The 23,310-nt window shown below is 38.6% G+C and overlaps 3 protein-coding genes across 3 annotated transcripts; 1 reads left to right on the top strand and 2 right to left on the bottom strand.

Annotated features, from left to right (window-relative positions):
• Positions 1-2,056: 2,056 nt before the first annotated feature.
• LOC129366519 (heat shock protein 30-like) lies at positions 2,057-2,963 on the bottom strand. Its single transcript, XM_055040428.1, is given in 2 exon segments — positions 2,057-2,644; positions 2,647-2,963. Coding segments are annotated over 2 exon segments (612 nt in total). The 5' UTR covers positions 2,873-2,963; the 3' UTR covers positions 2,057-2,258.
• A 599-nt stretch (positions 2,964-3,562) lies between these two features.
• On the top strand, positions 3,563-8,769 carry stbd1 (starch binding domain 1). The gene is made up of 3 exons (XM_055040720.1): positions 3,563-3,974; positions 5,384-5,736; positions 5,847-8,769. The coding sequence occupies exons 1-3, from the start codon at positions 3,689-3,691 to the stop codon at positions 7,845-7,847; spliced, it is 2,640 nt and encodes an 879-aa protein (XP_054896695.1). The 5' UTR covers positions 3,563-3,688; the 3' UTR covers positions 7,848-8,769.
• Positions 8,770-11,279: 2,510 nt separating this feature from the next.
• LOC129366721 (phospholipid-transporting ATPase ID-like) lies at positions 11,280-23,175 on the bottom strand. The gene is made up of 28 exons (XM_055040721.1): positions 22,889-23,175; positions 22,353-22,435; positions 22,213-22,271; positions 21,795-21,908; positions 21,445-21,543; positions 21,300-21,361; positions 21,112-21,184; positions 20,885-20,955; positions 20,719-20,801; positions 20,168-20,326; positions 19,508-19,596; positions 19,071-19,264; positions 18,742-18,950; positions 18,619-18,662; positions 18,369-18,534; positions 17,852-18,040; positions 17,571-17,686; positions 17,319-17,483; positions 17,097-17,208; positions 16,346-16,451; positions 15,937-16,087; positions 15,173-15,356; positions 14,868-15,091; positions 14,648-14,731; positions 14,312-14,557; positions 13,728-13,866; positions 13,073-13,203; positions 11,280-12,939 (listed from the first exon to the last, which is right to left on the bottom strand). Exons 2-28 carry the CDS (start codon positions 22,405-22,407, stop codon positions 12,682-12,684), a joined length of 3,582 nt encoding a protein of 1,193 aa, XP_054896696.1. The 5' UTR covers positions 22,408-22,435; positions 22,889-23,175; the 3' UTR covers positions 11,280-12,681.
• Positions 23,176-23,310: the final 135 nt, after the last annotated feature.

The raw sequence follows: 23,310 nt of genomic DNA on the forward strand, positions 1-23,310 counted from the left end.
TACAACTCTGAAAAGTCATTATGAATTAAATACTCACTTCTTCTGAGTCAAAATTCTGTAGAGCCACCTTTTGTTCCAACCACAGCTGAAAGTTTTTTGTGGCAGTACGCTCCACAACCCTCTTTGGTTTGCAAAATAGCTACAGCTCTCTCAGACTGGGATAAGTGCACCTGTGAACATCAGTTTTCAAGTTGTGTGACAGATTCTTAATTAGATTGAAGTCTGGAGTTTGAAAGTCATCAAGCACAAGAATTTAATTTAGTAAAAAGCCTTCAACTGTACAGTATGTTTGCTCTATGTTTAAGGTAGAGTATGGTATCACCTTGTAATTCCATAAAATCAATTTAGTTTGTCTATAAGAATAAAGACTTTATAATAAAATGTTAAAAAAAAAAACTAAAAAAAACCTTGTTGCTAAGACTGGAATGCAAAGTAATGATTTTTCTCACCTACGAGAATCTTAACAGTGCAGATCTCACATAGCTTCAAGCGTTACATTGACTTTAGATTGGTATTCTTAGCATTCGTGGTTTCTTTTTTCACTGGAAATGTAAACATGGGTTTTTGAAGAATCTTTTCTTCCTAACGGCTATGTAACGTGGCAAAACACTTTCTTGTGTGTGCCTCTGGGAGCTGAGTCAGTGTGTAAGATTGTGCAACCGAGTGATAAGGATATGGTGTGAAGAACCAGAGCCCCCGAACGAGAATCAAGCTCAAATGAACTAACCCAGTCTGAATCAACTTGGTTAAAACTCATGTGTTGTTTTTATCAACTGGAACATTCTTTAGTCTTTCAGCAAGATGCATTTTCTTGCTTGTCTTTGGTTCTACATTCTAAGAGAGGAAGAGTCAAACTTTCACAGAGCTAACATCCTGAGCAAAAGCTTAACCTGGTTCCCAGAGCGAACAGCTTCTGACCCACCGGGAGGATCTCTCTGTTCTCTCCTTAAGGCTGTTTACTGCCACCTCCAGCACTTCTGCTGCTAGGAATCCTCTCATGAATTCTTCCACACTTGCCAATAGTTTACAGACAGAAAATCCAAATTATGTGCATTAACTGTTGACTGCATTAACCCTTTTCACTGAGAGAGAAAAGGTAAATTTATTCATCTAAATGTACCAGACAAGCAACATTTTGTGTATCTATCTATCTATATATACATATAGACAGATATATATAGATAGATATATTTTCTGGTGGTAAACAGCTCACAAGGTTTATATTAGTCCCAGGAATATGTTTGTCATTTCTGGAAAAAAAAAATTGAAGACAAAGAAATCCCCCAAAAAACAATGGTCAGCAAAATGTTTGAAAGGAGATAATGCAGTCATTGGAAAAAAAAAATCCAGCGTTTGCATTAAGTCTATCAAACATCAAGTAGTGGTAAGAGTCATATTTTGTGTCTTCTTACCAACACTTTGCCTTTGACAATCAAAAATTCTAGCAAATCTTCACTCGGTTTGGTCCAAATGAAACATTTCCTTTTTGGTGCTTAATTGTTTCGTCATAGCTTGACATGGATCTGGTCCATCACCTCCAACACTGACAGTTTCTTGCTGCCATCTTGTGGAGGAACAGAAAACAGTGGGTGCTCAGTATTTCACCATGAAAATACTGTAACCTTTGGTCTTGGTGTATAAATAAGGTAAAAATTCTGGCAACCACAGGTGCCCACATTTTACTCTATATTAGAGAGTCTTATTTTTTTCACAGTGTAGTGTTCGCCATGCTTCTTTTAAATCTCTATACTTTAATATGGAGATTAAGTCTTGGGATAAATCCTGATCCGATTTAGTTCTCGGAGTCCACCACAATCTTTTGTCTTTTGTTTGTCACCAGCTTTCATTGACCACAGTTTATAAAACATTATAATTGATGTGATTCTGATATTTGTCAACACATTTTAAATGAAAATATGTTTTTAGTAGCAGACAAACTTGTGATTATGTATCATTTCATAATGACTCTCAGATCTGTTGCTTAAATACATGAAATATCAGTATAATTGTTTTAAGCCCATGTCTTATTTAACTGCAAAAGAAGCAAATTTCAATATTTTCTTCAAGTATCATTTGCTTTATTATTACACTTGCATTTAACAAAACATTTACATGATACAAACTTTCTCAACTTTTCATAATTACTTTTACACTTCATTTTACAACAGTTTTTTTTCTTTGTTATAAAAATGGAAAATGAACATTCATCTTTCCACAACAATGGAAACTTGTTACACCATATAAATTAACTGTATTTTTTAGGATCTGTTCTGAGTCTCTGCTCTGCTGTCTTCTGCCTGTGAACACACACTCTGCTGTGGTTCCTCCTCTGAGCTCCTCCTGATAGTCAGCTCTCTCTCCGTCCCCTCGATACAAGGAACTTTGGCTGCCTGGATGTGGAGCTTTCCATCTGGAGAAAGGTGGCAGCGGACGTCTTCATGGTTCACCCCTTCAGGCAGATCAAACTCCTGTCTGAACTCCTGCAGGCTGTAAGAGTAGCAGCCTTTCCCGTCCTCTTGTTTCTTCTCCGTCTTCCCGCTGACTCTCAGCTTCCTGCCCACCTGCCGGACTGACAGATCTTCTGGAGAAAAGCCCTGAGTGTCCAGCGTTAGGCTAAAGTGCTCTCCCTCTTTGTCCAGCTGCAAGAGACGGGCTGCAGAGCCACGCTGCTCCTGAAAGGCTCTGTGTCCTCCAGGATCTGGCGTTGAAGTTTGTCCATCAGCTGCAGACTGCTGCGCAGCTCCTGTAGGTCTCTCTGGATGACATGCTGCTGGTAGAGCAGAGGTCTGACCTCTGGCCACAGACTGCGTACAGGCCAGGAGAAGTCCATGAATGGACTGATGGCAGACGGGAATCCATGAGAGCACAGCATCTTTCTTCTGTTTAGTCTTGAGTCTTCTTGTTGTTCAGGCGTCTCTTCACTCCTGTGTTTCTTGTGTATCTTTCTGTCAGTCAGTGGGGCTGTCCCAGCTTTATATTCTAGCAGGAGGCGCTCCAGAGGCTTCCGGAAGTTTCTGGTAATTACCACATATCTCCAGTAGGTGAAGCTGTTTGACTGGGACGATGATATCACTATTCCAGACCAAAACGTCTGCATGTAACTATTGATTTCAACAAATACACAGTAAAATTTGAAATTGTGCTTATTCATCATTTACTGTTGCCAAATTTGCAGTTGGTTAGTCTTTTATCAAATTAGTAATTTTTGGACAATTATAGAAGGTCTAATATTTTACCTTTTAAAAACAACAACAACAACAAAAAGAGGTTATAATATTTCTTCCTCTGGTCTGCTGTCTGTTTTTAGATTTCTTTTCTAAAAACATGACGTCACCTGTAGTGAAATTAACTACGAACTGATAGCATCTGAATAAATTGTACATCGAATTCAAAAGAAGTCTTATTTTCAGATGAACATGAATGTAACACTCAATGAGACGCAGTTTGCAGACAGTGGAAGTTTCCTAAACGCCAGTTCTTCCCTCATTTCATCAATGAAACCATTTCCCCGTGACCAAGTTCAGCCAATGAACTGATCGCACCTGCAGCCACTCACAGCTTTTTAGGAGCAATTAGGATCTTCCATCCAGTGACTGCTGGGGCAGACAGGAGCCGGGCTCCGCGGTGGTGCGCTGCAGGAGCCATTCACACGCGTTTCAACGGGACTCGGCTTCAGTCGGACGCTGTTATGCAGCTGAAAAATAACAACTCGATGGGAAAACACATGGACCTGGCCTCGCTGTTCTGCATGATCGGGCGCCACGGACCCGCCGTGGCCGTGGCCATGATTGCCATGGTGTCAGTAGTGGCAGGGTTCATTATCTACCGGACCGTGAAGGGGAAGCGGAGGAAGGCCGAGGCTGGAGACGGGAGCGGGGGCAGCAGCAGCGGCCAGGCAGCGCCGAGAGACGCGGTACAGCCGGAGAAGGAGCCCAGTCTGGAGCCCGAGGCACGCAGCCGTGTGGAGTCAACAGGTACAGTCACTGGTGGAGAGAAGGATTAGGGGACTGTTGCCTTTTAAAGGTAACAAATATTATAGGTTTTTGCTTAAATGTATTTTGAACTACATGGGTCATTTATATCCTAAAACTCTACCCCGCTTGTCTCTGCGCATGATGGGAGGGGTGAAAGGTTTCTTAATTTCCAGGTAATAACTAGTAATTTTAACTGAATGATAATCCTCGTTCTCTTTATTTATTTTTCTCTCTCTACTCTTGTGAGTTGGCACGAACACAATTTGAGCTTCTCCATCGGTCTCCTTATGCATTAAGTTTCCCATTTCCTCCGTGAAGATGTGCATTTCAAATGCTTAAGGAAAACTATAAAGATTACAACTATTCAAAGTAGTTAAGCGGTTGTAGAAGTAATGACCTTTTTTTAAAAGAAATTAATTTGACAAACGGTTTAGTGCATTTAAGATTATGCCTCTGTCAGAGTTGCAACCATTGATGCGACATTTCGAATGTAGAATACATTTATTTTGGTTTTAGTTACGTTTTTTCTTTTTTTTTGTAAGAACTTTTTGACTTTTGAAACCAGCTGCTGTGATTTGCTAGTAACTTTCATATCAACTTTTCAAATAAAGCTGGAATATTTGTAGCTAATGTCTCAAGCGATCATGTGAAAACCAACCCCAGGACAAATGGCAGACAGAGTCTTCTCTTTGCAATCAGTTGAAACAAACTGTGGCTCCCTTATTGATTTTAACCCATTTATTTTGTGGTCTTGAATACAAAGGGAAACATTAAGTTTTAAAAAGACCTGTGCAACTTGCAGATTATCCATTTCAAAGCTGGCAAGTAACATTTGCATATTTAACAGACTGGGTTAAATTTTTTGTCAAAAGGACCCAATATCATTAAAAAGTATCATAACATGGCAATTTATTTCTTTAACATATACCTATTTTGTCATTCCTGAAAAGAAACTGAAGTCACAATTTGCTTTGGAAAAAGAGAACGTTTGTCCTCACCTTTGATGCCATTCCATCATACTTGCGCAGATATTTGCAAAATATGTTCAACTGCTTTGCAATTGGGTAATGGCAATATTTCATAAACATGGAAAATAATTGATGTAATTGACCCCCATCTGTTAAAGTATTAAAAAACTTTTGATGAATACAGTGTTTTTAATTTGCTCCAGTTTTAAATAAATTTTTGCATCATCATTAGCAGTCAGTAATATGTTATACTTCATGCTCAACTTTATTCTTCTAGAAACTTTGTCCTTGTCACAAATTTGAAACTGGACAACTTTTGATGTAGATTAAGTTGACTCTATGGGTTAAATTGAAGTCCAGTCACCACATCTGAAGTTGTAGTCTCAAGATTGCAACCTAAAGATCTGTTGACGTTAAAATGGGTCCCATTTTATCTTCTAGATGTGATTGAGGAGGCTTCAAATGGAAGGGATGGAGCTGTAATTCGAAGTCGGCATAAACGGAAGAATCGCCGTGCCACTGCTGAGCAGAGTCCTCAGTCTTCTAGTCCGCCTACCGTAGTGGAACCAGAGAAACTCCTGAATGCCTCGCATGTGGAGGACACTTCCAATGTTATACAAACAGAAGAGACCATTAAGCGCCTGCAAGATGACAAATGTGAAGTGAGGAATTTGAATGTGGAAGATGAAGGATACAAACATAATCTTGTTGAAAGGTCAAATGATGCAGAGGGAAAATGTAGTGATTCCTTGGAGCCTGCAATGGTTTCTGAGAGTCTTGCAAATGAAGAAAAGGTGAGTACCAAATTTAGACAATTGTCATGAGCTGATGTTGGTGGGAGATCAATTATGCTCTGTAGTATACTTGGTCTGTCACTAATTGGGTGTCAATTTTTGCTGTTCAGGTACAAAAATCACAGAAGGAGGAGGAGACTATGGAAGATGTGTCAACTGAAATTCCCTCTAAGGGTGAAGAAAATCTGTGTGCTTTGACCAGTCCAATCTGCCATGAAGAAAATGCTTCAGTGAGTTTAAATGGAAACTATAAATTAAATCAGGCCACCTCAGATTCAATCAAGGCTGGGTGTTACTTTGAAGAGCCTTCCGCACACATGGATGAGTCCCTCTCTACCAAAAATGAAGATGAGATTTCAGTACTTGACATCGCTAGCTTAAATAAACCACACCCTGCCAGTGAAGACTCTCAAAATATGGCACTGCAGAAGCGCATCAAAAACCAACATACGACTATCACAAGTCCAGCCATTGATAGTGCAGCTTCTGAACAGAGTCCAAATAGTGATGTGACTGAAAACAGTCTTACAGACTTGTTAACTAACTGTACTGTGCTACCGTCTAGCGAAGAACTGAAACATGAACAAGATTATTCCACCTGCAGTAAGAATGTTGATGATGTTAAGATGGCTTCATTTAGTGAATCACAGGAAACTACTTTTGTGTTCAGTCCTGTCCTATCACGTTTGTCAGTTGAGCCAGAAACTATGAATCATGAAAACCAAGCCCTGCCACTAGCCCTACAACCAGAAGACAACATTAAAGATATAACTGCTTCTGAATTGGCTAAAGCAACAATTGATACCCTCTGTGGTCTTTCATATCCTCACTGTGAAGTTGATGAAACTCTAAATGATATCCTGGTTTCTAAAGAAAGTGTGGAAATTCTGTCTTCACCTGATGCAGTTGTTGGTGATGTCAGTTCTGCTGCATCTGTGTCAACAGAAATGTCTCATCCAGATAACTCTTCCTTCAAAGATCAAAAAGGTGAACAAATGCAAAATGCAGATCTTCTTGAGGTCTCTAATGATCCTGCCCCAGTCATGGCTGAGACTGTGGAACCACCACATCATGAAGTCCAACTGTTTTATGAAAATCCATGCAACTTAACTTGGTGCTCTCCTGATGCTGGCATGGAGAGTGGGATTTCGAGCATGGCCGTCAGCCCTGATTTGCCTGGTGTTGACAATTCCTTCATCTCTGAAATCTTGTTGCCAGTGGCATTGGGCGTTCCTCTACAGTCTGAGGACCAGGCTGGACTTCAAAGTACAATGGCTGAGTCGTATGCTGTCAAAGAACCAGCAGATAAAATACCAGAATCTTCAAATGATTCACAAACCCACATTAAGAACACTGGTGAAACCAATGATGACTCTTGTACAGTCGGTGAGGCATGCGTTGAGATTAAAAGTTTCAACACAACAGTTGAGAAACTTACAAAAGAAGCAACCACTGACTCCTGCTTGAATGAAGACCTGGGAAAGATGGGCGTAAAGATTGTCATTGAAGGTAAGTGTGAGGTAGAAGGCAAGGAAGAGGACAAAACCACAGAAATTAATATCATGGAGGCAACTATGGACAACAATGAGTGGATCACAGATGGTACTGATCAAGTCCTTCCTTGGATGAAGCCTTCCAGTCCACAAATCGATCCAGTGTCTATAGAAAATTTTCAAGCTTCCTCTTCTGTGCATGCTGCTTGCACATTTGCAGATGTTCCACCTGTTAATGAGTGTGAAGAAGACAACACAGTTCCCCTTTCTGACGAAGCCACAGAAACTAGCAAGAGGGTGCTGGCAGTTCAGCCTATGCCCCAAAATGTCAGCGTGACCTTCCAGATCCACTATCTCACGTACTCTCCATACCAGAAGGTGGCTATCACAGGAAATAATTTTGAGTTGGGGAACTGGAGGGATTTTGTTCCCCTAGAAAAGGTGAAAGATGGGTTTTGGGCTACTGTGGTCAGCCTGCCTGCAGAGAGTCATGTGGAGTGGAAGTTTGTAATAGTGGAGAGGGGAGAAGTGTGCCGCTGGGAGGAGTGTGGCAATCGCTTGTTGGATACAGGAAACAGAGAGACCCTGCTTGTGCACAAATGCTGGGGTTTCTTGTAAAAGGTGTCAAGGCAAAACCTGAAGACATGAACACTGAGGCTAAAAGGGTCAATGAGCTTTTGGACTGGACCAGGTAAATGATTCATTTACTCATTGATTTTTTAACTTCCATCAAGCATCAGTTTTTAAGTAACATTTCTTGGGCCAGATCTGGTTGAAAGAATTATCTGGCTTGCTTGTAAACATCATTTCAAAAGTTAAGTTAATGTATTTTAGGGCTCAATTAATTATACTCACAATAGCTTTTAAAACTTTCAACATTTATTTGAGTTGTCTTAGACTACACTTGTTCTACCAATAGGGATGATTTTAAGATGTATGATCAAATTTCCATAATCTTGACTTTATATACACTTTGTCTTGAGGTGTATTTTTATAATGGAACATTTTGAGTTTTTCTGTCATACATTTCAACCAGACTTGGCCCATCAGCATGAAAAGGAATATCTCTACACGCCAATGGAATGTCTTACAGTTATGTACATTGAGAATGGAGGGTTGTGTTTGAACTGGTAACAGGTTCTACAAAGTTTCTGCTGTGGCAATATCTACAATTATGCAAACGGATCTTTTTAAAAAGTGTCTTGCAAGTGTTTAGCTTCGGTCTGTGTTCTACATGCTGCTTCAATACTTACTGTGAGAAATGCACATGGTTCACTTTTATTACAGCAGTAATCAAAGCAATAATTGTTCTATTTGCTGTGACGGGTGTTAAATCAGGTACAATGTGTTTACCACTGAACTGTGGAGGTGCAACTACTGCTTTTATTTAATGTGGTCTTGTGCATGTACATATATCCCCCTGTTCTGTATGTGTGCCTTTAAAAAAAAAAAAAATTGTCATTACTTTATTGAACTGTTTGTCCTTGTCTTAGAATATCTTGAATGTAATTAAACTTAAATAAACTAATCTTTTCAAATATGCACGTTGTCACTGAAACTTGACTGAGAGTCCAATTTTAGGTGCTAACATGAGCTGATGCATCTGAACAGAAAATTATTAACCAATGTCGAAATGGACTAATGCAACTCCAAACAAACATTGTGAGCTGACTCACTAAGACAACCTCAGCCAACGTTGTTCAAAGCGAGAAACATGGTTCTGTCCTTGTTTTGAGTCCAGCTGGCTTGGAAAAAGCTCACGAAGGGAGAGTTCATAATTGGCAGATTCTTTCATGTCCTGCTCAAATCTTCTGCATGCCAAAGGTAACAATCGGGGAGGGGGAAAGCGCTTTTTCTAGTTCACAGTGACTAACTGGTTTGCCTAGAGTATTTTATGTAGTTGGTTTTAGAGCTGAATGAATGAGAGTCCCATGTTAAAGGGTACTACCCGAAAGTGAAAAGTTTCTATTTTTAGTTTTCTGGCAAATTAATTGGGAACTCTTGCACAATAATTCCAAACAAAAGCCTTGCAAAGTGTTTCAAAGCTACACTGTTTGATGTGGGGGAGTGGGAGGAAAAAGTCCTTTCATAAAGGGCCTGCAAATTGTGTGGTGTCAACATGTGTTCAGTCTGTGAAATGTGATATTTTTAGTGCTTCACATTTGGATGTCCAAAGGGAGCTCCTCCTCTAAGCACTGAGGGGCAGATGGATCAATATTATAGAACTCTCAGCAAAACAAGACCTCAGAATCGTTTGACCTCATTTCAAATGAGAACATGGACTGGCTGGAAGTCACCTGATTCTTCTGGTCATTTGGGTTTCATGCTTCAATCATGCTTTATTTATCTAGACTTTGAGGCATTCACTTTAGAGTTCTTCAGTAGAAATGTCAAAGGTAGATAAAGTAAATTTGAAAACCGATAAAGGGGATGGCCCTGTGCAAAACAAAAAATCCAAATTTGACCCCAGAATTTTAAATCATGCAAACTTGCATGCTAATTGGAAGAAAAGACTGAAGGAACCTTTGGAAAGAGGCAGATGTATCAAAACATGTTTTATTTAAATGCTAAAGTGTTTGTGTTATTTTATTTTAAGTTCTGGCTGTTAAGAAAAGTACAAATGAATGAAATGTCACAAGTGACTAAAACTCTTCTACATGAATGCTGATATGTGGATCAACCCCCCCACTCACCCCTGGCTGGTGTTAATGTGGCAGGTGGTTGGGTTGTCTTTCCACAGCTAACAGTAAATTCTACAAGGATTACAGATGACATTTGTATTGACTTTCTCTCACACATATTTATACACCACTTCTGTCATACATGCTTCTTAGGCCTTTGTCAATGCATTGGTTAATCTCAGAGCAGTTAATAAAAGAGTCTGTGCTTCACTCCTTTTTTTCTTTTTTAATCCAGATATAGACTTATAAGAGGGAACAAAGCCCTCAAATCTACACCCTAAAATGATTTTTCAGCTGTTGTGCACTCCTGTCATCAGTATCTATGTGTGATGGAGCATAAATAGAGTATTACATGCAACTGCAGCTATTTGAGAAAATGGTTTACAATTTTTGTGACAGGGAATCCTCCAAATGGCATCTAATAAAATGTGAATGCTGAACTGATTCAATTAGCTTTGATCAAATGTAAATTCAGAAAGAGTTTTTTGAAACATTTTAGAAAAATCTGGAATATTTTACCAATGCTTTCAGTAAGATGAAAAACTGTTTTCTCAAGAGTTATCCAACATTGTATCAATATAGACCTGATGTACAATTTGTCTAAGCTCTCTATGTTGGTATTTAATATTCACCTTTGTCTTCCCTTAACAGATCCAGTTATTTACTAACAAGAATCTCCTGATACCATCCCAAGATCAAGGCTGTCTTAAATTATTTGTTTCACAGTCCATGACTAAACTACACTCCCAAAAAAAAAAAAAAAAAAAATATATATGGACTGACATGGAGTCTATATATATATATATATGTCAGAAATTTTTTTCAACAAAATATTTAATTTCATTATGAGAATTATGACTTATCCTTTCAACAGTCTGCTTTTAATTCTTCTACAGGTGAGATATAAGACTCGAGTGGAAGCGCCGCCAGCACCTGCTCCACGCCGTCCAGTGAGGCGTAACAATAACAATGCATAACAATAAATGAGGAAAACAAAATTGACAAACTTTGAATATGAATGCCCCCTCTCTGTTTTCAGAGTCTAATATTGTTTCCTCAGATCATTTCCCTCTTCTAGTGAGGCTATAAAGTATCAGTCCAGCCTGGACTGCTGCTATGTGTGAAATTCTTTTTCTCTTATATATAAGATCACTGTATCTCCTTACACTCAGTAACAACCAGGCTGCTGCTTTTCTCTTGATCTTTGACCTAGACAGATTGTGTAATACTATCAGAGACTCCATGTATACAAGAACTCATGTTCATTTGGACTTTACTTTGTCTCTGCAGTATGCTGCCTTTGGTTTTCCAAAAAAAAAAAAAAAAACTGCTGTTGAAACTCAGTCTCTTTCAGCCCCCTTTATTTTCTATCTATCCTACTTTCTGAAGCTGTACAGTGGTCTGTTAAGAGACATGAATAATTTTCTTGCAGGTTACAATAGGATAGTAAAATACATTAAATTATATTGTATTTGCTATTTTTACAATGCTTCCTTTGGAAAAATGGGGAAGATCACTGTTGTAATTCATGTCATCGTTAGGGAAGTGCTACACGTGGAGGCTATTAATACAACATGCCAGTTCTCATTCCTATTTCATTCTGGGGGATCACACAGTGACCTTCACTGGAGACAGTCAAGCCTGCTGACAGTGCTACATGCCCATGTTGGAAGGAGTAATGAGTGGGGCTTATGCTAAACGGTAAAAATTGTTACACAAATTCATGAAAAACATTTACAATTTTGTATTCAAGTCAGTTCTTTTATTGCTTGACGACATATAAACCTTGATGCTGGTGCCTTTTGTCTACCAACTGAGCCCTCACTGTGTTTCTTCATTATGCATGTCTGCACAGTGCCATGAAGTGTGATCTACACCATCTGCTCTGGTGAAGCTGTGAGCAAAATGAAAGCTCTTCTGGATGTGTGCCATAGCGGGACAGCTTCCACCAGTGAGGTCATCACTTACTGGCTTAGAGGACACTGCAGTTGTGGGCTGAATGGAGTTATGAGTGGCTCTGCAAATGCACAGTGCAGTAAGGCTATGTGGGAGGAGATGGAGGGAACAGAGTGAGTGGGAGAGGAGGAGAAAGAACAGGGCAGAGAGCTTGTAGCTGCATGCAGTGTGCAAAAAAAGCCTAGCAGTGCTATGTGTGTTGGTTTTCCAAACAATAATTTGTTCATAAATCTTTATGATAACCGAACAAATTCCTGGTGCTTTCATCAGTCGGCCTATATCAATGGAGAAAACAGAATCAATTTAGTAGAAAAAGGGATAAAAAAGTTTATGTTTGAGCTTCAGATGAAACTTGTAGTAAATGTGATAATGCTTTATAAACGAAGTCTTAAAATTGAGTTGAAAAGACAATACTGCCCCCTGTCTGTGCTTTAGAAACACAATCACTGTTCTACATGGTCACATTACAACTTCTTAAACAGTATTAGAGTAGAATAAACAAAATAAAAATACAAAACATTAACACACAGTTGTATCTCAAGTATTATTAGGAACAAGAAGTGATTTTTTTTTAAAATGTCTGTTATGTTTCAAAGAAATTTAGCTCTCTTCAGAAAACCAGTAAAAACAAATCATACCAGAGCTAACACTTAAGGCGTTAGGTTTTCACAGTGATCCCATTCATTGAAAAAGAAACATTAAACATAAAGTGTTCCAACCAATGTACCCTGTACAGCCAGTGTTTGTTACATAAATACTATTAGTATCATATGGGGACTAACATCAGCAAGATGTTAGTCCCCATATGACTTTTTCTAATTCTGGGAGCTCTGTGACCCCTCTTGCTCCTCTGGAATTGGACGAAAGAGCTTAGGCTGAAGCGTGTCTGTTTGGACAGAAAAGGCAAGAAGACTTTTCAGGGATCGCTTGAACAGGAATCTTTCTGAAGTGACCAAAGCACCATAGCCTTGAGAATGGGAGAAGGCGTAGCCTGATCGGCGGGTGCTGACACGCCTCACTGGACGGCGTGGAGCAGGTGCTGGCGGCGCTTCCACTCGAGTCTTATATCTCACCTGTAGAAGAATTGAAAGTAATATGACTTTCTGTAAAAACACATCCTTTTCTAGGTTTGTTGCGCCTCATTAGGCCGTATTCATAACCACAGAGTGCATAACAATATTCGGCTTCGGGGTGTTTTTTCTTCACCTTGTCATTGATAGTTGGACGAATCTGTATGAGGATGAAGCGCAGAGCCACCACAGGCAGCACGCACAAAAGGGAAGTCAGGAATATGGTCAACCAGACATTTGGCTGATTTAAGGAATTCCTTACGGTTCCTAAACTCAATGAAAGAAAAGCCAAGAAAAAAAAAAAAGAACATATGTCCTTAAGCATTACAAACTTGCCAGGCAGAAAACAATAGTTCCAATCAACCCTTTCTCATTTAGGCAAGATCTCAATAATTTTGTTGCTTTCTGATGTGCTCTTGTTAAGATAAGTTATCTTAAATGACTTTAGCATTGGACGTATTGAACTTGGACTTGAAAATTGATGAGAATTGTTCAAAAGGTCTGGTATTGGAAGTATCAATATTTCAGTATTAATCCACACATCACAGTTCTGAATTTTTTATTTTAGTTTGTTCGGAAATCTTGTCTATTATGACACTTTTTTAGGCACTTGAATTCTATTGTTTGCTCATATTAAACTTCAAAAATCTCTTTGTCATGTCTTGAAAATATCCGTTGCTGAAGTATGTTGTAAAAGAAAACGTATAAAGATTCTTGAGGTTTTTTTCTCATATACAAACATATGTACCAGAAGCTATTGCTATATAATATTTGTTCAGTGATGTACTCACCAATGAAGGGGAAAATGGAGGTGAAGATCAGAAACATGCCATTGCTGTACATGGTGAACGTGATAGCAAAGTAGGCAGCCAAGCTACCCCAGACAAAAAACTGGTTTATGGTTGTCCAGGAATAGGTGTCAATGCATAGCTGAAATATTAAAGTTGGAGTTGTTCAATCTTTTTCTCAATATCTCTTTTTACATGCATAGAATATTTCTGAGGCTAAGCATTACAAGAGCCATTTAAAAAAATGCTAGTTTTCACTAAACAGTTGTTGCCAAAGATTTTGAGACTGAAGGAAATCTTGCTCAATACAACCATCATAATATTACTTTGCATTGACCTAAGGTTGCAGAATTACAGAAAATATTTACAGGAAATATGCATCAAACAATGCTTTCATTCCTGATTTAAAGCACCCAACAATTTCTGCACACTCCATATTTTCAGGGAGTTGGTTCTTAAGACTGAAGAAAAAAAATACAATAAATACTACCTCCATTTGTGTGAAAGAGCTTTGGCCACAACTGTGTCTTTTCAATTGTCATCATCATCATGTAGAATGTTCCAAGACAAGAACTGTTTTTTCTCACCTGAATGCTCACCACGACAAGTAGACAGGTTTGTGCCAGCAAGGCAAATGACTGATAGTCTGCAAGATCTCTGCCGTCATCTCTGACTGTATCGTGAATTGCTCCCCAGGGGATAAAGAAGAGAACCAGGGAGCAGTAGCAGCTGTGCAACATGCAGTGCACAAATGCCTTTTTACTGAAGTACATGTTGAGCTGGCCAGGAGAGTAGAGCTGAGGATACTCAAAACTCCAGCGGTCATTTACATCCTGCAGAAAAGAGGAAAAAAAGGATGTTGAATAAATCATGGAATTTGTCATGATTTTCAGGAAATTACTTATTTTCCATTTGGTGTATACCTGGTCAAATAGGCCCAAGCTGAGGATTGGGAGAGATGTGTAGACCAAGTTGTACAAAGTGATGAACCATTCATCATACACAGTCTAACAAAGACAATTCAATCATTAGTAAACATTAGCTTTATAGATCTTATTTGGAGTCCATTTTTTGTAGAGAGAGATTTAAAATATTTTCAGTTTTAAGATGAACCATTAAGCTAAACCTTTATGGTTCACTTACCTGGGCAGAGAATCCACAAAAGAAGGCATACCAGAAGTGTACAAATGTGAAGGTGAAGTTTTTGTAAAAAAAATATTGTAGGAACTTGCACATGCGAAGGTACGACCAGCGCCCGTGCACAAGCAGGAGGCGTTGAAGGTAACGAAACTGGGCAAAGGAGAAATCACTAGAGAGAACTGCCTGCATCCCCTCTTGTCCACTAATTCCTACACCTATATGAGCAGCTGGAAGACAAAAGAAAGAGATTATGTTGTGGGTAGATTATAAGATTTCCCATAGCCTTTTGGCGCAACTGAAAATTTTACCCTTGATCATGCTGACATCATTAGCTCCATCTCCAATAGCCAGAGTGATGGCCTGCTTGTATTTCTTGACCAGCTCAACAACCTGGGCTTTCTGAAGAGGAGTGACCCTGCAGCAAATCACTGTCTGACACATGCATGCTGTTCTCAGCAACTCTAACTCCAAGTCCTTCTCCAGTGCAAAGGCCTTAAGATGAAACAGAAAAAAGGACATACAGTTATACAGATTTAATATTAGGGAGGTAAAGAGATTTAAAAGCAGACGTGTCCTAGACACACGTCTGCAGTAATGACGTGTGTCTAGGACAGTGCTGTCTAGTTACTATCATGATCTCTGGTGAACTAAGTCTAAGCTATTTAATGTTCTGCTAATATACATGCCTCCATCCAAGTCCCCAAGTAGCATTAAAGGATTAGATGAGTACAGGCCCTTTGCCCTGACATCTGTGATCATGGAAATCATTTGAGCGACTGAAGAACATTACAGGACATCTGCTGCATACAGTGCAGATGGCATCACGGGCAAACAGGTCAGCGGATTATACAGTCAATTTGGGATAACACGTTTTCTTTTTTCTTTCACCACCTTCACTGTCCAGGAATGTACACCAGGTCCTTTTTGTGTTTGTCTGCTCAGCCTTCAACATCATCAAGAAGAAACTCACCCAGGATGGCAATAAAACATTGTTTGACACACTATTGACTTGGACAGTTTTGAATACCTTTTTGGAGTTTTAAAGACAAATAAAAGAAAATGGCATATCTACCAAGCTGTGTCCATTGATTATCAGAGCATAATCCCCTTCAACTTGTTCATCCTGCACCGTCTCTGTTTTCTGAAGCCAAAACAAGCCTGCACGAGCTTTAGTCACCGACGGCTCCTCTGTTGATCCGGGACACATTTTCCTTCTTGCATTCCTGGAAAAAGTTGTCATTTTTACTAACAATTACTCAACAAAAATTATTCTGTTGGAGTTCAATTTATGGGTATTTTGTGGTGTTATTATCTTTAGAATAATAACTTAACAACAATTAAGTTATTATGAAAATAACTTAATTTGCTGCGATTCATTCAACCAGTTTTTGGGAGTACAGGCTTAGTGGGGCTAAGACAATTTTTTTTTTTTTTAAATGTTACACACACTTCATTGCAATAGTAAGTTAAGGATGACTTACTGGAGCTCCTGTTTGACCCCTTCAGGTGTATTGGCAGCCACAATAAAAACCTCCTTCATCTCCTCCCTTAGCATGTTGCAAGAATAACCAATGTTTTCTGCTGTCTCTGTTTAAGAATGACAATGAAAGTAATTGTGCTATGAATAATTCCTCAGCTTTGAAAACTCCATAGTTGTTGAACATTTGTTCCATTGTAGTTTATGACATGCCAGCAAAGTTTTAGCAATCTTCAAATACTTGCTGTAATCAGTTATATGTTGTGATGTTACATAGCTGGTAGATGTGGTTATGTGCAGCCAGGTGTCAAATCCCATCACTAGCATGGACACAAAAGCTATCAATGGCTGGGAAAGGTGACAATTAATCTGTTAAATTAACTGAAGATCAATACAGAAACCAAAATCTGGAGTATAGACATGTTTGTTATAAGTGTGTTTGTGAGCCAGCCTCTTTTTTCTTAAGTTGAATATAATTTCTGATTTTTGTCTAACTTTTCTTCAGGTTAACTTATAAAGTGAGCCCTTATTGTTACAAGTTAATTTTCTAAACTACTGAAAAGTTATTGTCAGGGATGCTCAAATGTGAAAAATTTAACTGATGTTAACATTAATATAATACTGCTGTTATATTAAATTTACCAATGTTTTATTTGATCCTTCTTTTTTTGAAATCAGATTACTCGATTAATTGTAAAAATATTCAATTGCTAAAATATTTGTTTACAATAGCCCTAATATGTAGCAAATCCGACCTTGTTTATCACCAGTCAGCACCCAGATTTTGATATCGGCTTTAGCCAGCTGCTCAATAGTCTGTGGTACACCGTCTTGCAACTTGTCTTCAACAGCTGTCGCTCCCAACAACTGGAAACCAAAGGTTAATAGTAAGTGAGATGATGATGGAAATTTGGTTTAGCCTTTCATTACAACTATTTAAAGATTTGGTCCTCGGTGTATTTTGCAGATGAACTAACAATCATGTCTTTCTCAATCTCTTCGTAAAGTTGATCGAGTCTCTCCTCTCGTCCTTCCAGTGCTGTGCTCGCCTCATGGTGGCGCTGTGTCCACTCTTCCATGTAGTTCTCCTTTAAGTGCTTGTAGGCCAGAACAAGAGTGCGTAGCCCATCGCCTGCATATTCCTAGATTGTTCATAGAGTTCAGAGGACTTAAAAGAAGCAAAACATATAAAAAGTTTAAATAAAAATCACAAAAAAAGCAGAGCTTACATTTAGGTGACCTGTAGTAACTTTCATCAACTTTTTGCAAGAGGGGTCTAGTCTTTCATAGATGATGGTGTCGGCACCTTTGCAGTACAGTGTCATCTTGCCATCAGGGGCACGTACTAAGAAAAACAACAAAATATACTTGACAAAGCTATGAAAAAACACTGGTTATTTTCTGACTTCAGAATGCAGCTGTTGAACGCTACATAATACTATCTTACATAGGGGTGATAAATGCAGACAATGTATTTTCTGTATGTAAAAATTTGACAATTTTCTCTGACCTATTACTGACATCCTCTTCCGTACATTATTAAAGTCCAGAACAGCCAGAAGTTCGTATGTGACTTTCTCGCCCATTTCCATGATGGTGATGGTCTCAGGTGTGCGAGAGCGGAACACGAATCCAAAGTTCCTTGCTGCGGTGACCAGAGCGCCCTCATCAGGAGACTGCGCCTGGTAGTTTAGCTCACCTACCAGGTTGTTAAGAAGACAAGACAGGAAACTTATTGAGGAGAGAGGCCCCCCTCCAAAATTACTTCACTCATTCTGTAAAGATTATAATCGTATTAAAGGCTTCTCTCACTAAATATAACTTTAAATAGCACTGTCAGGTAATTTATTCCACCAGATAAGTTACAAAAAGATTTAAAGAATTTAATGAAGTAGGGCTGATTATAAACAAAGATGTTTATATGTGTATATACTCTTTAGACCCCTTTTTAAATGTCTTTAATATTCACTTCAAGAAATTTCTCCTTGTAAATATATTGCTGTTTGTAAAAACTCTGATATTCTGACCTTCCTTCTTTTCTTCAGGCATGACGGTGTGGCACAGAGCCAGAAGGCGGAAGAAGGCCTGAGCTTCAGGGTTTCCCTCTCTCACAGTCTCCAGTAGACTATAATCATGGAAGTCAAACTTCGGATCTGCCAGCTTGTTCCAAGAGAAGTCCACTTTTTGTGTTTTCTACAAAAAAACAGTATATTTAGGCAATATTGTTAGAGCCTGTTAAATACTTTCATCAAGAAACACTGGAATCTGCCTACTTGCCTCTGTTATTTCAACTCTTTGTCCAGAAAAATCATACAACTCCCCTAAATAAGAGAGACATATTGTATGTTAAAGAATCAGACATCCAACCAACCTCAGTGTGACTTTATTCAAACTGCCTACCATAGTTTTTTCCATTGATGGAGCACTTGTTGAATGTCATGATGTTCTGTGTCAGAGTGCCAGTCTTGTCACTGAAGATGTATTTAATCTGGCCTAACTCCTCGTTGAGTGTGGTGGTCCTCGCCTGAGCAGGAGTGTCATTCTTGGGATAATACATCTTCCTGTCCCAGTTTATGAAGAAGCTGTTCCCGAGACGGATAACCTCCACACTGACATTCATGCACAACCAGATGTTAAAATCTCAGGTACAGAAATGGAAAGGTAAAATAAGGACTAAATTCACAACTTGTTTCTGTCTGACTTTAATCTCTTTCTGTTTTAAAGCGTACCTGACATAGAGGGAAATGGGCACCACTGCATTGAGGACAATGACATAGGACCAGAAGGAGAGGAAGGAGGAGAGAGCAGCATTAACACCCGGTTCCCGTGGCAGGAACACAGTGAACACAGAGCCTTCCTTGACCTCCCAGATCGCATTGCCGATGGCCAGAATGAAGCACAAGGTAAACAGGAAACCAAAGATCTAGTGAAATGGACACATTGCTAACCTTATTATTGTAAAAAAAAAAAAAAAAAAAAAAGTACAGTTCACAAAGATTGGATGTATTCCCATTCTAACTTAATTTCAAAGTGTTGAGAAGTCGTCCATAAGGTATGAATGACTATTTCAGACATACTCTGCTGATGTTAGTTAAGTGTTTGAGGTAAATGCTTAGTGGCACAGAAAGTCAATCGTTTCAGTGTATTTGTGTGTGCAGACACTTACACACAACACAAGGACGTTCATCAGATGATCAATGCTGGTGCGTTTGAATTTAGTCTTTCCACTGTTTTGCATCAGCTTGGTGTCAGGACCTAAGAACATTCTCCGTTAGGATCAGACATACACGTGATTCTGCAGAGGACATCCAATCCTTTCTTTGCTAGTAATTCTATGTTTTTGTTAAATATAGAATGAAATCACAATCTTTTTGGCCTTTTTTTGCTGGTTTCTAATGAGAACACAACTGTCAAAAAATATGTAGTGATTGATCTGCTCAGCTCTTGATGACTTTACTTGTTTCCATATTTCCAAAGTTCAAAGACAAGTTAGTATACATTTAATAATTTAGTATTTAAACATAAAAAACATCCCTTGAATTATTGCTTTCTTAGTTTTTACCTTAATTGATTCCTCAAAAGCTCATGGGCATTCCAGTATAGCATTACTGCCCTCTGGTGGGCTTATGTAGACTTGAAGAGTAAGAAATTTGGTTTCTTTCCCCACATTGCCAATATTCTTATCCTAAACAGCTAGGCTCAAGCAAGTATACCTCTCAGTGAAATGATACACTACACAACAAGCCCTTTTTCACTTGAGGAGTTTTGACATTGCAAAGTAGGACAAGCAGGTGTGTTAATGAAGGCTACATGTCCATAGATTTACCTCCAAAGATGACCAGACCGAAGCACCACTCTGTGTTTCTCAGAGTGCATCCTCTCAGCAATATCTTATCATTGTCCAGGCCATAATTATGTCCATTCACGGTCAAGGTTCCCTTGAATTTGTCTAAGCGATTGTTTGGAGGCTCACATCGCACATCGCCTGAAAATAATAGGTGTCAGCAATTCTTTCGATTATGTAACATGGTTGTTGGTCAAAATTAAAAAGGCCCCATTATAAATAGTTTGAAAAACCAGTCTCACCATACACTGGATTTGTAATTAACAGGTATGCTAACTGAAGTTTGTGTTTTATTTGTATCTGCTAAGCTAACATTTATGTAATTAGCATTGCTCCAAATTCCAGGAAAATCTGAATAATTTGGTCTGCATCTTGAAGAAAAAAGTTCATTTCTACTGTTATTGATCTTATTTTATTCTCTTTAAAATGTAGGTCAGGTTCCTATATACTACATCATTGTTGAATTATTTTCTTTTTGCCTTGTTTTTTTGTTTTGAATCTTGAATGCATGATTACATTGGGTAATTTCTTACCTTTAAAGGCAGAAAGCGCTTCAATGGAGTCTCCCATCTCTCCTGTGAGAGTCAAGGCTTGTTTCACTTTCAGGTTTGTTTCACTGGGGATCACCAATATGGGATGTAAGAAGTTAGCAACTAAAAGGAAATCATATGAAAGGGAAACAACTTGCACCATACTCACCCATCTAACTCAGCTGTTTCCACATAGACTAGATTGAGAGGTTCACTGCTGGACAGCAATAGGAGGTCTGCCTGGAAGATAATAGTCTTTATGGAAGCTTTTATTGAATCTTAAAATAAAAGTTCAGTTGACACTAATAAAGTCAATATTGTAGGGTGAGTGACATGTGTTAACTTTTTCTAAAAATTTAAAATCTCTTTTCCAAGTTTGATTAAGCCAATACTTACTGTTACAAACTGATTGCTCTCGAGTTTAATTATGTCCCCAACCTGAACATTCATCCATTTTTCATTTTTCAGTCTGTGAAGAAAAAGCAAAACGATACTGAACACATCCCCTTTAATAAATACTTCCTCATAAACTGTAAATAATTAACACATCTGTAATTTAATGTTTGACTATTAAAATGACTCACGTTCCATCGATGAGGATGTTCACCATTCGGTTATTCACTTGCCGATCGCTTTTGTGTCTGTTCTATTCAGATGGCAGAAAAAAAAAAGAAAAATATTTGTTTTGGCTTTGAGCAGGTTATGATTAGAACCATGCTTTTATCTTACTATGTCATCACTGGCATCTTTCACTGCTGTCATGGACAGCACCAAAATTAACGGCAGAGCTGTGGTAAACCAGGACAGAGAGGATACTTGTGGGATTAACTGTGAATACAGGAGACAATGCAGTTAGTACTTTAATCCATTTACAACAAATGTGAACACTAATAGAAAATGTGAAATTCGTGAAATTAAAATGAAATAAGTTTCACTCACAAAATGATCAGTGTATGCTTATGTTAGAAAATGTTTCTTTGAAAATGCAGAAACTGATTTCTATCAATAATCAGTGACACACTGGCATATAACGATAAAGTTAGGTATTGGAATGCAGAGATAGAGAAAGGGGAATATACCTGAAGGATGAGGAGGAAGAGGAAGTAGGCATTAGCCAGCCTCCTGAACTGCTCAAACAAATTAAGAGGCAGAAAGGTGAATATGTTGTACTTGGAGGTCCGGATTGCATTGTTCTGAGAAAGAAGAAGTGACATAAGAGTCAGTTAATCAGAAAATACCTACAGCACACATCATCATGTATGAATACTTAGGACTTTTCAAAAACATTTATGCCCCACTAACCTTGAACATTTTGCTACAACCATAAACCTTTTTGACATTTTATGCACACTTTTCAGATTTTATGTTTCTAAATAGGCCGGTAAAGTCCACCAAAAGATGTGATTTTATGAAGACAAATTGAGAAACCTACATTGCAGCTAAAAAATGTTTAATTAAATGTGAAAAGTGTAAATACTTCCAGTAGTGGGGACCTACAGCGTAGTTGTAAGACAGGTTGGAAGGTCTGTCGTTGGCTCGAACATATCTCTCCTCCTCTGAGAAAAACATAAGAGCAACAGTGGGATTAAGGTGCATCTCAGTGATAATTTGACATGCAATACAAAACTAGACCTTACCTTGCTTTTTCTCTTTTACACATAAGCTGCCAAAATATGACTGCACTGATCCCATCTTCAGCTCAGATTTCCATTATTTACCCCTAAAAAAGCAAAAGCGTTCACATGAAATATATTAGAATTACATGGCACAGGGCATTGTGATTTGAGGCTCCTGCAGTTTTGGAAGTGACTGATCGCTCTGATTCTTCTTTAAGAACGATAGAAAAACTAACGTTTGATTTCTCACCATTCAGGGTGGAGTAGTAATGCTCTAAGCGTACCATGCAACAGTTCAGTTGAAAATAAAACCTTCAACATCGTCTTCAGTTGAACAGAAAGAGCAATAACTAAAACTTGGACATAATTTTTATCACTTTCTCTTGATCTTTCTACTTCACAGCAAAACTCAAAGCTAACTCAAAACTAATGTCACGTTTCAGACAATATATGACTCAAACAATTAAGGATGATGACTTATCACAATACATGACATCAATTTTATAACTTTTTCTAGAGTTATAAACCATTATATATATAGTTATAAATTGTCTTACCTCAAAAAAAAAAAATGTGGATTTCCTTTCAGACCTGTGCACATGGGCACTGGGTCAAATAAAGATGAGGAAGTGTTTCAGGTCTCCACCCTCCCTTTGCTTTTGTCTGCCACAAAAAGGAAGATCTGGCACAAAATTGGCTCCACACGGCAAAAAGTCTTTTTATTGACCCTCTGGCAAAATCTAAGATGGAGCGGTCAACTGCTTAGATGCTACAGAGGTCGATAGAAGCACCTAACGAGTTAGACGAGCAAAGAACCAGAATCCTTCTGTCCCTAGCAGCTCAGGCCTAGTGCAAACAATGCAGCGATCTTTGGACCGGCAAGGTGAGTCAGTGAAAAGGCGATAACAGAAGAGAAAGAGTGAAGCGCTGTGGCCAATCAGAGCCAACACCTTGCTTGCAGTCAGAACCGTCAGGTGTG

This window comes from Poeciliopsis prolifica, unplaced genomic scaffold (genome assembly GCF_027474105.1).
Source record: "Poeciliopsis prolifica strain line A6 unplaced genomic scaffold, Auburn_PproV2 SCAFFOLD015, whole genome shotgun sequence".
Lineage (NCBI taxonomy): Eukaryota > Metazoa > Chordata > Actinopteri > Cyprinodontiformes > Poeciliidae > Poeciliopsis > Poeciliopsis prolifica.